At 42.8% G+C, this 14,428-nt stretch overlaps 1 protein-coding gene across 1 annotated transcript in view; it reads left to right on the top strand.

Annotated features, from left to right (window-relative positions):
* The window catches only part of LOC143808692 (cytochrome P450 2K1-like), a 97,764-nt gene extending 83,740 nt beyond the window's left edge, over positions 1-14,024 (top strand). The window contains exons 7-10 of the mRNA XM_077291610.1: positions 8,948-9,089; positions 11,802-11,986; positions 12,861-13,002; positions 13,554-14,024. Coding sequence (XP_077147725.1) covers positions 8,948-9,089; positions 11,802-11,986; positions 12,861-13,002; positions 13,554-13,732 — 648 coding nt within the window. The 3' untranslated portion in view covers positions 13,733-14,024. The remainder of the gene's footprint in view (positions 1-8,947; positions 9,090-11,801; positions 11,987-12,860; positions 13,003-13,553) is intronic.
* The last annotated feature ends 404 nt before the right edge of the window (positions 14,025-14,428 follow it).

The raw sequence follows: 14,428 nt of genomic DNA, 5'->3' as shown, positions 1-14,428 counted from the left end.
TTAGCCGGTCAGGCAACTTTAAAATTATATTAACAATATAGTGTCGGGAACAAAAGTATTTAGTGAGCAACCGATTGTGCAAGTTCTCTCACTTAAAAAGATGAGAGAAGCCTGTGATTGACATCATAGGTAGACCACAGCTATGAAAGTCAAAATGAGAAAACAAATCCAGAAAATCACCTAGTCAGATTGGGCAAGATTTATTTTGCAAAATATGGTGGAAAATAAGTATTTTGTTACCAAAAAAAATGCACGATTTCTGGCTCTCACAGACCGGTAGCTTCTTCTTTAAGAGAAAACCGAAAGAATCAACTTCACACAAGGCAACGTGATAGAAAATATACATATATTTTTATTAACATACTAATTGTATAAATAAAGCACAGCAATTGCCACAATACAGGAAAGAAAGGTGGAGTACCTCTGAGCGTCAACCCCAAAATCCTACTTCTTAGTGTCTTAACAAGTTAGCACACAATGTGTAAAAGATTAAATAACTAGTACTACACATGTGCCATACAGGATAGTAAAGTGCAATTATGCACATGTTTACAAATTAGGTAAAAATATATGCATATCCAAATGATACCAACAGTGTGTGCCAACCTTATGAATACTTACAGAAAAAGTTTGACCACTGCCATTGCCAACAAAGGATACAGTGCCTTGCGAAAGTAAATAATAAAGATACCAAATGTAAATTTTTGATGAAGAATCAACAAGTGGAGCACAATTGTGAAGTTGAACAAAATTTATTGGTTATTTTAAATTTTTGTGGAAATTCAAAAACTGAAAAATGGGGAGTGCAATATTATTCGGCCCCTTTACTTTCAGTGCAGCAAACTCACTCCAGAAGTTCATTGTGGATCTCTGAATGACCCAACGTTGTCCTAAATGCCTAATGATGATAAATATAATCCACCTGTGTGTAATCAAGTCTCCGTATAAATGCACCTGCTCTGTGATAGTCTCAGGGTTCTGTTTGAAGCATAGAGAGCATCATGGAGACCAAGGAACACAACAGGAAGGTCCAAGATACTGTTGTGGAGAAGTTTAAAGCCGGATTTGGATACAAAATGATTTCCAAAACTTTAAACATCCCAAGGAGCACTGTGCAAGTGATCATATTGAAATGGAAGGAGTATCATACCACTGCAAATCTACCAAGACCCAGCCGTCCCTCTAAACTTTCATCTCAAACAAGGCGAAGACTGATTAGAGATGCAGCCAAGAGGCCCATGATCACTCTGGATGAACTGCAGAGATCTACAGCTGAGGTGGAACAGTCTGTCAATAGGACAACAATCAGTCGTACACTGCACAAATCTGGCCTTTATGGAAGAGTGGCAAGAAGAAAGCCATTTCTCAAAAATATCCATAAAAAGTGTTGTTTAATGTTTTGCAACAAGCCACCTGGGAGACACATCAAACATGTGGAAGAAGGTGCTCTGGTCAGATGAAACCAAAATCGAACTTTGTGGCAACGATGCCAAACTATATGTTTGGCATAAATGCAACACAGCTCATCATCCTGAACACACCATCCCAACTGTCAAACACTGTGGTGGCAGCATCATAGTTTGGGCCTGCTTTTCTTTAGCAGGGACAGGGAAGATGGTTAAAATTGATGGGAAGATGGATGGAGCCAAATACAGGACCATTCTTGAAGAAAACCTGTTGGAGTCTGCAAAAGACCTGAGACTGGGACGAAGATTTGTCTTCCAACAAGACAATGATCCCAAACATAAAGCAAAATCTACAATGGAATGGTTCACAAATAAACGTATCCAGGTGCTAGAATGGCCAAGTCAAAGTCCAGACCTCAATCCGATCGAGAATATGTGGAAAGAGCTGAAAACTGCTGTTCAAAACGATCTCCATCAAACCTCACTGAGCTCGAGCTGTTTGCCAAGGAAGAATGGGCAAGAATTTCAGTCTCTCGATGTATAATACTGATAGAGACATACCCCAAGTGACTTGCAGCTCTAAGCGCAGCAAAAGGTGGGACAACAAAGTATTAAGTTAAAGGAGCCGAATAATTTTGCACATCTGCCTCTGTTTTCGAATTTCCACAAAAATTTAAAATAACAAATTTCGTTCAACTTCACAATTGTCTTCTTGTTGTTGATTCTTCACCAAAAATTTACATTTGGTACCTTTATGTTTGAAGCATGTTATGTGGGAAAAGGTTGAAAAGTTCCAGGGGGCCGAATACTTTTGCAAGGCACTTGCAAGGCATACTTATTTTCAAACATAATTAGCAAAAAAAATCTTGCCAAATCAGGTAAGGTGAGTTTCTGGGTTTGTTTTCTCATTTTTATGCTCATAGTTGTTGTCTACCTATGATTAGTGTTGAGCGATACCTTCCGATATGCAAAGGTATCGGTATCGGATTGGATCGGCCGATGTCCAAAAAATATCGGATATCGCCGATACCGATACCCGATACCAATGCATATCAATGGGACACAAAATATCGGAATGGACTCTCCTTCAGGCCCTGAGATCCATATTCATGTATAAAATAAAGAATAAAAATAACAAATATTGATATACTCACCCCTCCGGCGGCCCCTGCTCTTAGCGGTGCCTCCGTTCTTAAGAAAGCAGAGTTAAGGACCTTCGATGACGTCGCGGCTTGTGATTGGTCGCGTGACCGCTCATGTTACCGCTCACGCGACCAATCACAAGCCGCGACGTCATCGAATGTCCTTTACTCCCTGCATTCTTAGGAACGGAGGCACCGCTAAGAGCCAGCGTCCAGAGGAGGGGTGAGTATATCAATATTTTTTATTTTTATTATTTATTTTTTACATGAATATGGATCCCAGGGCCTGAAGGAGAGTCTCCTCTCCTCCAGACCCTGGGAACCATACTCACCGCACCTCCGATTCCGACTTCCGATATCGCAAAAATATCGGAACTCGGTATCGGAATTCCGATACAGCAAATATCAGCCGATACCCGATATTTGCAGTATCGGGATGCTCAACACTACCTATGATGTCAATTACAAGTCTCGCTCATCTTTTTAATTGGGAGAACTTGCACAATTGGTCGTTGACTGTTATGACCCCAGTGGACAGGGTCTCAGAGGAACGTGTAAGTCTGCGAGATTCAAAAATCCAGCTCATAGGGCTGTGGTAACTGGGTTGACCAAATAGCTACTCCTAACGCCAACACTAGAAGTAGCCGGGGATCATGCCTACGGTGATCGCTAGATGACTCGCGCCAGCCGGAGAATCTAACTACCCCTAGGAGAGGAAAACAAAGACCTCTCTTGCCTCCAGAGAAAGGGACCCCAAAGCAAGATACAAGCCCCCCACAAATAATAACGGTGAGGTAAGAGGAAATGACAAACACAGAAATGAACCAGGTTCAGCAAAGAGAGGCCAGCTTACTAATAGCAGAATATAGCAAGATAACTTATCTGGTCAACAAAAACCCTATAAAAATCCACGCTGGAGATTCAAGAACCCCCGAACCGTCTAACGGTCCGGGGGGAGAACACCAGCCCCCTAGAGCTTCCAGCAAAGGTCAGGATACAGATAGGAACAAGCTGGACAAAAATACCAAACAAAACAAAAGCAAAAAGCAAAGAAGCAGACTTAGCTTGAAAAACAGGAACCAGGATCAGAGGACAAGAGCACAACAGATTAGCTCTGATTTCAACGATGCCAGGCATAGAACTGAAGGTCCAGGGAGCTTATATAGCAACGCCCCTGAACTAACGGCCCAGGTGAGGATATAGGAAAAGACAGACGCTCCAGAGTGAAATCACTAATGACCACTAGAGGGAGCAAAAAGCAAAATCACAACAGTACCCCCCCCTTAGTGAGGGGTCACCGAACCCTCACCACGACCACCAGGGCGATCAGGATGAGCGGCATGAAAGGCACGAACTAAATCGGCCGCATGAACATCAGAGGCGACCACCCAGGAATTATCTTCCTGACCATAGCCCTTCCACTTGACCAGGTACTGAAGCCTCCGCCTGGAGAGACGAGAATCCAAGATCTTCTCCACCACGCACTCCAACTCGCCCTCAACCAACACCGGAGCAGGAGGCTCAGCAGAAGGAACCACAGGCACAACGTACCGCCGCAACAAGGACCTATGAAACACGTTGTGGATAGCAAACGACACAGGTAGATCCAGGCGAAAGGATACAGGATTAAGAATTTCCAATATCTTGTAAGGACCAATAAAACGAGGTTTAAATTTGGGAGAGGAAACCTTCATAGGAACAAAGCGGGAAGAAAGCCACACCAAATCCCCAACACGTAGTCGGGGACCCACACCGCGGCGGCGGTTGGCAAAGCGCTGAGCCCACTCCTGTGACAACTTCAAGTTGTCCACCACAAGATTCCAGATCCGCTGCAACCTATCCACCACAGAATCCACCCCAGGGCAGTCAGAAGGTTCCACATGACCCGAAGAAAAACGAGGGTGGAAACCAGAGTTGCAGAAAAACGGCGAAACCAAGGTGGCGGAACTAGCCCGATTATTAAGGGCAAACTCAGCTAACGGCAAGAAGGTCACCCAATCGTCCTGATCAGCAGAGACAAAACACCTCAAATAAGCCTCCAAAGTCTGATTAGTTCGCTCCGTCTGTCCATTAGTCTGAGGATGGAAAGCAGACGAAAACGACAAGTCAATGCCCATCCTACTACAAAAGGATCGCCAGAATCTGGAAACGAACTGGGATCCTCTGTCTGACACAATATTCTCAGGGATGCCGTGCAAACGAACCACGTTCTGGAAAAACACAGGAACCAGATCGGAAGAGGAAGGCAGTTTAGGCAAAGGAACCAAATGGACCATCTTGGAGAAGCGATCACATATCACCCAGATAACAGACATGCCCTGAGTCACCGGAAGATCAGAAATGAAATCCATGGAGATATGTGTCCAAGGTCTCTTAGGGACAGGCAAGGGCAAGAGCAACCCGCTGGCACGAGAACAGCAAGGCTTAGCTCGAGCACAAGTCCCACAGGACTGTACAAATGACCGCACATCCCTAGACAAGGAAGGCCACCAAAAGGATCTGGCCACCAGATCTCTGGTGCCAAAAATTCCTGGGTGACCTGCCAACACCGAGGAATGAACCTCGGAAATGACTCTGCTGGTCCACTTATCAGGCACAAACAGTCTGTCAGGTGGACAAGAATCAGGCCTATCAGCCTGAAATCTCTGCAACACACGTCGCAGATCAGGAGAAATAGCTGACAAGATAATACCATCCTTAAGAATACCAACAGGTTCAGCGACTCCAGGAGCATCAGGCACAAAGCTCCTGGAAAGAACATCGGCCTTCACATTCTTTGAACCTGGTAAATACGAGACAACAAAGTCAAAACGGGAGAAAAACAATGACCAGCGGGCCTGTCTAGGATTCAGGCGTTTAGCAGACTCGAGATACATCAGATTTTTGTGATCAGTCAAGACCACCACACGATGCTTAGCACCCTCGAGCCAATGACGCCACTCCTCAAATGCCCATTTCATGGCCAACAACTCCCGATTGCCCACATCATAATTTCGCTCCGCAGGCGAAAACTTCCTAGAGAAAAAGGCGCAAGGTCTCATAACAGAGCAACCAGGGCCTCTCTGCGACAAAACCGCCCCTGTTCCAATCTCTGAAGCATCCACCTCAACTTGAAAGGGAAGCGAGACATCAGGCTGGCACAAAACAGGCACCGAAGTAAACCGACGTTTCAACTCCTGGAAAGCCTCCACGGCAGCAGGAGCCCAATTAACCACATCGGAGCCCTTCTTGGTCATATCCGTCAAAGGTTTCACAATGCTAGAAAAGTTAGCGATAAAACGACGGTAGAAGTTAGCGAAACCCAAGAACTTCTGAAGACTCTTAACTGACGAGGGCTGAGTCCAATCAAGAATAGCTCGGACCTTGACTGGGTCCATCTCCACAGCAGAAGGGGAAAAAATGAACCCCAAAAAGGGAACCTTCTGTACACCAAAAAGACACTTTGAGCCCTTGACAAACAAAGAATTTTCACGCAAAATTTTAAAGACCATCCTGACCTGCTCCACATGCGAGTCCCAATTATCAGAAAAAAACAGAATATCATCCAGATAAACGATCAGAAATTTATCCAGATAGTTCCGGAAAATGTCATGCATAAAGGACTGAAAAACTGAAGGGGCATTAGAGAGCCCAAAAGGCATCACCAAGTACTCAAAATGACCTTCGGGCGTATTGAATGCGGTTTTCCATTCATCCCCTTGCTTAATGCGCACAAGGTTGTACGCACCACAAAGGTCTATCTTGGTAAACCACTTGGCACCTTTAATCCGGGCAAACAAGTCAGACAACAGCGGCAAAGGATACTGAAATTTGACAGTGATCTTATTTAAAAGCCGATAGTCAATACAAGGCCTCAAAGATCCGTCCTTTTTAGCCACAAAAAAGAATCCCGCACCAAGAGGGGAAGAAGACGGACGGATGTGTCCTTTCTCCAGAGACTCCTTGATATATGAATGCATAGCGGTATGTTCAGGTATCGACAGATTAAACAGTCTTCCCTTAGGAAATTTACTGCCTGGAATCAAATCTATTGCACAGTCACATTCCCTATGAGGAGGCAATGCACTGGACCTGGACTCGCTAAAGACATCCTGATAATCAGACAAGTACTCCGGAACTTCCGAAGGCGTAGAAGAAGCAATAGACACAGGCAGGGAATCCTCATGAATACCACGACAGCCCCAACTAGACACTGACATAGCCTTCCAGTCAAGGACTGGATTATGGGTCTGTAACCATGGCAGCCCCCAAACAACCAAATCATGCATTTTATGTAGAACGAGAAAACGTATCACCTCGCGGTGTTCAGGAGTCATGCACATGGTAACCTGTGTCCAATACTGCGGCTTATTTTCTGCCAATGGCGTAGCATCAATACCCCTAAGAGGGATAGGATTTTCTAATGGTTCAAGAATAAAACCACAGCGCTTAGCAAATGAGAGATCCATAAGACTCAGGGCAGCACCTGAATCTACAAACGCCATGACAGGATAAGATGACAGTGAGCAAATCAAAGTTACAGACAGAATAAACTTAGGATGCAAATTACCAACGGTGACAGGACTAACAACCTTAGATATACGTTTAGAGCATGCTGAGATAACATGTGTAGAATCACCACAGTAGTAGCACAAGCCATTCCGGCGTCTATGAATTTTCCTCTCATTTCTAGTCAGGATTCTATCACATTGCATCAAATCAGGTGTCCGTTCAGACAACACCATGAGGGAATTTGCGGTTTTTCTATCACATTGCATCACATCAGGTGTCTGTTCAGACAACAACATGAGGGAATTTGCGGTTTTGCGCTCCCGCAACCGCCGGTCAATTTGAATAGCCAGGGACATGGTATCATTCAGACCTGTGGGAATGGGAAAACCCACCATAACATTCTTAATGGCCTCAGAAAGGCCATTTCTAAAATTAGCGGCCAGTGCACACTCGTTCCAATGTGTCAGCACGGACCATTTCCGAAATTTTTGGCAATACACCTCAGCCTCGTCCTGGCCCTGAGACATAGCCAGCAAGGCTTTCTCTGCCTGAATCTCAAGATTGGGTTCCTCATAAAGTAAACCGAGCGCCAGAAAAAACGCATCAATATCAGCCAATGCCGGATCTCCTGGCGCCAACGAAAAAGCCCAATCCTGAGGGTCACCCCGTAAGAATGAAATAACAATTCTTACTTGTTGAGCAGAGTCTCCAGACGAACAAGGTTTCAGGGACAAAAACAATTTACAATTATTCCTGAAATTCCTAAACTTAAATCGGTCTCCTGAAAACAGTTCAGGAATCGGAATCCTGGGTTCAGACCTAGGATTTCTGGTAACATAATCTTGTATACCCTGCACACGGGCGGCAAGCTGGTCCACACTTGTAATCAAGGTCTGGACATTCATGTCTGCAGCAAGCTTAAGCCACTCTGAGGTAAAGGGGAAAAGAAAAAAAAAAATGAGAGAGGGAAAAAAAAAACTCAAAATTTTCTTTCTTATAATCCCACTTCTGCAATGCATTAAACATTTAATACCGGCCTGGCATACTGTTATGACCCCAGTGGACAGGGTCTCAGAGGAACGTGTAAGTCTGCGAGATTCAAAAATCCAGCTCATAGGGCTGTGGTAACTGGGTTGACCAAATAGCTACTCCTAACGCCAACACTAGAAGTAGCCGGGGATCATGCCTACGGTGATCGCTAGATGACTCGCGCCAGCCGGAGAATCTAACTACCCCTAGGAGAGGAAAACAAAGACCTCTCTTGCCTCCAGAGAAAGGGACCCCAAAGCAAGATACAAGCCCCCCACAAATAATAACGGTGAGGTAAGAGGAAATGACAAACACAGAAATGAACCAGGTTCAGCAAAGAGAGGCCAGCTTACTAATAGCAGAATATAGCAAGATAACTTATCTGGTCAACAAAAACCCTATAAAAATCCACGCTGGAGATTCAAGAACCCCCGAACCGTCTAACGGTCCGGGGGGAGAACACCAGCCCCCTAGAGCTTCCAGCAAAGGTCAGGATACAGATAGGAACAAGCTGGACAAAAATACCAAACAAAACAAAAGCAAAAAGCAAAGAAGCAGACTTAGCTTGAAAAACAGGAACCAGGATCAGAGGACAAGAGCACAACAGATTAGCTCTGATTTCAACGATGCCAGGCATAGAACTGAAGGTCCAGGGAGCTTATATAGCAACGCCCCTGAACTAACGGCCCAGGTGAGGATATAGGAAAAGACAGACGCTCCAGAGTCAAATCACTAATGACCACTAGAGGGAGCAAAAAGCAAAATCACAACAGTTGACTAAATAAATACTTTTTTTTCCCCACTGTATCTGCAGGTAAATAACATTTTTGAACTTAATGCACTCCCCTTTAATGTGTATGTGATTTGCTTTATTTTTAGGAAAAACCAAATCCTGAATTATACTTTACTAATGAAAACCTAACCGTGCTGGTTACGGATCTCTTCGCTGCCGGTATGGAGACGACATCAATTACCTTGAGATGGGGTCTGTTATTGATGATGAAATATCCAGAAATCCAAAGTAAGGAACCTTTTTGTTGTATTCTACCATTGTAATCTGAATAGACCTGTCTCTGCTTGGTGCCACCTACTTCTGGCTTACCTTGTCACAACCCTGTTATATTTTGTTTAGGTTATTTTATTTATATTTCTTTTCAATAAACTTTTGTAATTTTTATTATAATTGGTATTTATGGTGCTTTTTTCTTATATGATTTCCAACTTTTATTGGCACTTATCCCGTATCTGTGCACCGCTCCTTAATTGGTTGTGGGTGCAGGCCTTGCTTATTTTGATTCATACCATTGTAATCTGTAATCTGTATATATGCTACATTACGCAGTGATTTGTCTACCATATTAGGGGGGCAGTCTTCCAAAAGCCATATCCTTTCTAAATTAACGCTTGTATGGATAATGAGCTGTAAGTGTGTTAAAGTTGCCCCATTAGTTCTAACTGCAGTTTTGCACTGTTATTCATACGATTGTACAAGGTTTGCACAATGCTTGTAATGCTGGTGAACCATGAACTATTATATTGCACTGTTTTATGGCATTAGTCCCATATATTCCATAAACCACCCAGTCTATGAAGTGGGTCTGTTGCCTCAATGATATCACCATTGCTTGCGTTAGTTGATAATACCAGAAACAACATTCACAAAGAAATGTCAGCAGAAGGGTGATTGTAATCAATCTAGAATCCATAGCATCCATTCTTTTCCGAATTGTACCTTACTATGGTCTCAAACTGTGTTATCAGTAGCCCCTCTCAAATAGAAATGCAAGCATTAATGGTGAGTATGCAGCTGTGGCTGGCTACAAGAGATTCCAGAAAAAAAATAGTCTTTCAATTTCCCTGGAGGTGACAGGACATTGACTAGTCGTATAATAGGCTAATGTAGATGCAGTGTGACCATCTTTCTGTTAATCTTAGTGTTAGGGCTAGAGGAACGCACCAGATAATTAGAATAGATAGAGTACGGTGCGTTCGCAGCCCGGGGTCCACCGTGCAGAGATGGAACCTGCTGCTAAGTAATGACGGACTATATGGCGGTACAATGTGGATACACACACGGGTTAACCTCACCCTGTGTGAAGGAAGCGAACCCTGTTGTGTCACAGGGCCGCGGTACCGCACCAAGAGCGCAAGCAAGGAGTCTCAGAACTCAATCCCAAGACACAGGATTTGAGTTCATATAGACCTCTGGCGCTCGACACCGCAACTGAGGTGTCAGAGTGAAGGAAACAATATTAATAAAGATGCACGAGAGTGCATGCGGTGCCGCACTGGCGGACGCCACTAACCACCCAGGCTTGGGTCAGGAAATCGCTGTGAAAGCGCATGGCACCGCACTGGCGGTCACAGCAATGGACGCTGTTTTGTGTGTGTAACGTGCTTTTGGCTAAGTCGGGCGCTAGAACGCAAACATCCACCTTACACGAGCAGTCATACCATAGGGATGGGATATCTAAGGACGAATTGCACTCATCAACACACACACATATACAAATGTACACTAGCGCATGGCCGTGCGGTCATGCAAACCCTTTATAGCTGCAGCATTACAGGACATTCCCAGGAGGACCAATGGGAAGCTGCCACAGAAGTTGAGCATCTTCAGGACCTTCCTGGAGGACCAATGGAATCTGCTGCAGTATCTGAGCATGTGACCCTCGATCTCCAATGGGAGATCTTGCCCTGGGCATGCTCAGAAGGGGAAAAGCAGGACTTAGTCCCGAAAGCGTCTGCTCGCCGCTGCCCAGCACCGGCTTCAATGGCAGAAGCTGGAAAAGCAGCAGTAACCCTATGCACAGAGTGAGACTCAGCAAGACGCTGGGACCGACTACTCCACTGCGGCTGGAGAGGAATGGGAGACCGCAGCGGAGATGGTTTGAGATTCCCCCTGTGCAGAGGTGAGAACTCGACACCTAATACTTAGCTCCAAATTCTGACTCACGAAAGGGAAACCGTTTTATGACATGCTTATGTCATAATAGGTTGCGAGTTCAGGGGTACAGAAATGCTTATTTAAGTAAACGTTTATCTTTTGTGAAGATGGGGTATTCTTATGTTTATTAACCAATGTTAGCATAAAAGTCCAATTTGAAGAGAGAAAATTGGAAAAAATAGAATTAATATGTGCCCAATGAGCAATTAAGCCGAGAAGATCATTATGGTAATATCACAGGTTACTATTAATGATGAGCGAGTATGCTCGTTTCTCGGGTTTCTCTGAGCATGCTCAGGTAGTGTCCGAGTATTTTGGCATGCTCGGAGATTAGTTTATGTCGACATAGCTGCATGATTTGCGGCTGCTAGTCAGCTTGAATATATGTGGGGATTGTCTGTTTTTAAGCAACCCTCACATGCATTAAAACTGTCGAGCAGCCGCAAATCATGCAGCTACTTTGACATAAACTAAATCTCCAAGCAAGTTGAAATACTCGGAGAACACCCGAGCATGCTCCGAGAAATCCGAGTAACGAGCATACTTGCTCATCACTAGTTACTATCCTACAAGCTGGAAGAAAAATAAAGGAGTCATTTGTAACAAGGACAAGTTTTCCAACCATTGTGAGATATAAAAGTTTTCTTGACAGTTAAATTGTAGAAAGCAATGATTTTATCAAGGTAAACAAAGGCCAAGAAGCTAGATTCAAAACTAGTGACACAACTTTTTGCAATTTTCTTTTTGTCAACATATGGGATTATGTGTTTGTGCTGTAAGCAGACAAGGTCCAAAGAGAGATTGAGAGAGTTATTGGGTTGTCCGAACCCAAAGTGAGTCATCGTAAAGATATGCCGTATACTGATGCTGTCATCCATGAGATTCAACGTTTCGGGAACATTGTTCCTAACAACCTTCCCCATGCTACCACTCAAGATGTTAACTTCAGGGGATTTTTCTTGCCCAAAGTAAGTGCAAAGTAAATATTAATATGCATCACTCATTAGTTGTAATGTTCAGGTTCACAAAATAAACTAAAAAGATTGAATCAGGCAATATCACCTATAGCATACCCTTGTGTAATGACTTTGGTTACTCTAGTCCTTGGCTTTTCCTAGGACACATGTAGGACATTATAGATATAGGCCCAAATTCATGGAGATCAGCGTTGTTCATGCCGGTGTTAATCTGAAGGTGTGCTTCGCCACTAATCTTATTCTAGTCGGAAGTAAAAATAGTAAAGGAAGAGCACAGGTGGTACATCATAGTTAGGTGCTTTTTCAGTTCTGGTTGTCAGGAGTGTAGTGAAATAATTAAAGATGATAGTGGCGATGTGGATGTGACATAGTTGGGTTTGCAGCACAAAAGCACTGGTCAAGTGGACAGCCAGTTAATTTCGGATCCAATATCACTATATGATGAGTCATGGAGGCACAATAAGGTGGGATTGAGCCATAAGGTAACCCATCCATGCTTCATTGAAGTGTCTTATGTAAATACTGTTTAAAATTGTTTTCCCAAACATTATATATCACCTATCTGCAGGATAGGCAGTATCCAGACATGCACAATACTGTTTCATTCAAAATTTATGGCTTTCACAGACACAGCAAGGAGAAACGAGAGACTGTGGACACTTATTTTAGTGGTTGGATAGAGTCCCTGCAGTCTTGTCCTCAGCTATAGCATTCCTTCATGGATTCTGTCACTTTGACAAGAGTAAAAATACTGAATCTAGTGCTAATGGAAGCTCCAATTGTCAATGTGAACATAAGCTAATGATTAATCTAACAAATTATTATACACTGTAAATATCACTTATTTAAACGTTAAACCTTTCAGGGGACACATGTGATGCCTCTGTTGACCTCCGTACTTTATGACAAGGATCATTTCATAAAAGCTGAGGAGTTTTACCCAGAACACTTTCTGGATTCTAGAGGAAATTTTGTACGGAAAGAAGCGTTTATGCCTTTTTCAGCCGGTGAGTTATTCTTTCAGATGTCTTCTCCTATAGAAGAGTAATATTATGATAGGATAACTTTTAAGACATCAGAGAGTAGTAAAATACTACATGAACTTGAAAATTACAGTGGTGTGAGTAACAGCTTTGATAGCAACTAGTTCACTAACATTCAGAGGCATAACTTGAAGCTATGGGGCCCCAATACAAAATCTCTAAGTGGGCCCCAACTTTCACATGTCTGTAATATAATTGTTCTTCTCCCATTGGCCACATAGAACTTTTTGGTCAATCAAAGCTCTAGGGCCTTGATACAACCTCAACATCTCCAACCACAATAGTTAGTTAACCCCTAAATACATGGACTTTTCGTGGCTTCTGCGAGTCCAAGCTAGAATCAAATGAGGCAGAAACCCTTATATATCTGAGAATAAGATGGGTAAGTCTGTGTCAAGTACCTTTTTGAAGCATGTATGTGAGGAGCTATTAAACATTGGGACTATGAAACTGTTCACTTTTCCCAATAAATTAATATTTGATTTTTATCCTTTACACATATTTCATTGCTATAGGTAAAAGAAGTTGCGCTGGAGAAAACTTGGCCAAAATGGAGCTGTTTATGTTCTTTACAAGACTGCTGCAGAACTTCACCATCAAGGCTCCTCCTGGGGCTACACTAGACCTGACTCCTGCCGTTGGCTTTACAGCTTGTCCATTGGCCCATGAGATCTGTGCTATACCTCGTGTGTAAGCTAAGAGTGTCTATTAAACTGAAAAAACCTGTAATAATTGCCTAGATAGAGTTTTGGAAAAACATAATTTCAAAATGTTAAAGATTGTTACAATGAAAAAGATCCCACCATATCATCAAGTGTTTTTTTTGTCTAATTATTCACAACCTCATGTGGTTGGCTACATGTATAGTTCCTAGAACACTTAAAAAAATACTACTTCTAATTGGACTGTTGGACTAAATTATTTCTAAGGAGTGTTTGAGGTGATTTTACCTGAATCCAGAATAAAAATATTTTATAGAGAGATAATGTTTTCAAATCAGTCTACCAACTCAATATTCTACTTATCAACATCAACCACATTACCAGTCTCAACACCAATGTCTTTCAAGTAATTTTCTTCTATCCCAATATCCTCCAATCAAATATATTCTAAAATAACATTTTTTAAGGCAATAATCTCCATTCCAACATAAATGAAATTGATATTCTCTAAGCCAATGTCTTCTAAGTTAGTGTCCTCCTTCATAGACTGTACAATATCTTTAGAAATAAATGTAAGTGTACCAAAGTTATATCCTTAGGATTTTTTAAGTAGTGGACCAAAGTAATACAACAATAAAACATTGTTTTTCAACTTACATGTTGCAATTTCAAAAAAGAAACAGAATAAACAGTATGTGCAGCACACAAGACACCCCTAATTAATACTT

This window comes from Ranitomeya variabilis, chromosome 2, assembly GCF_051348905.1.
Source record: "Ranitomeya variabilis isolate aRanVar5 chromosome 2, aRanVar5.hap1, whole genome shotgun sequence".
Classification (NCBI taxonomy): Eukaryota; Metazoa; Chordata; class Amphibia; order Anura; family Dendrobatidae; genus Ranitomeya; species Ranitomeya variabilis.
Note: the sequence above shows the minus strand (reverse complement) of the source record. Positions and strands in the feature narration are given on the sequence as shown.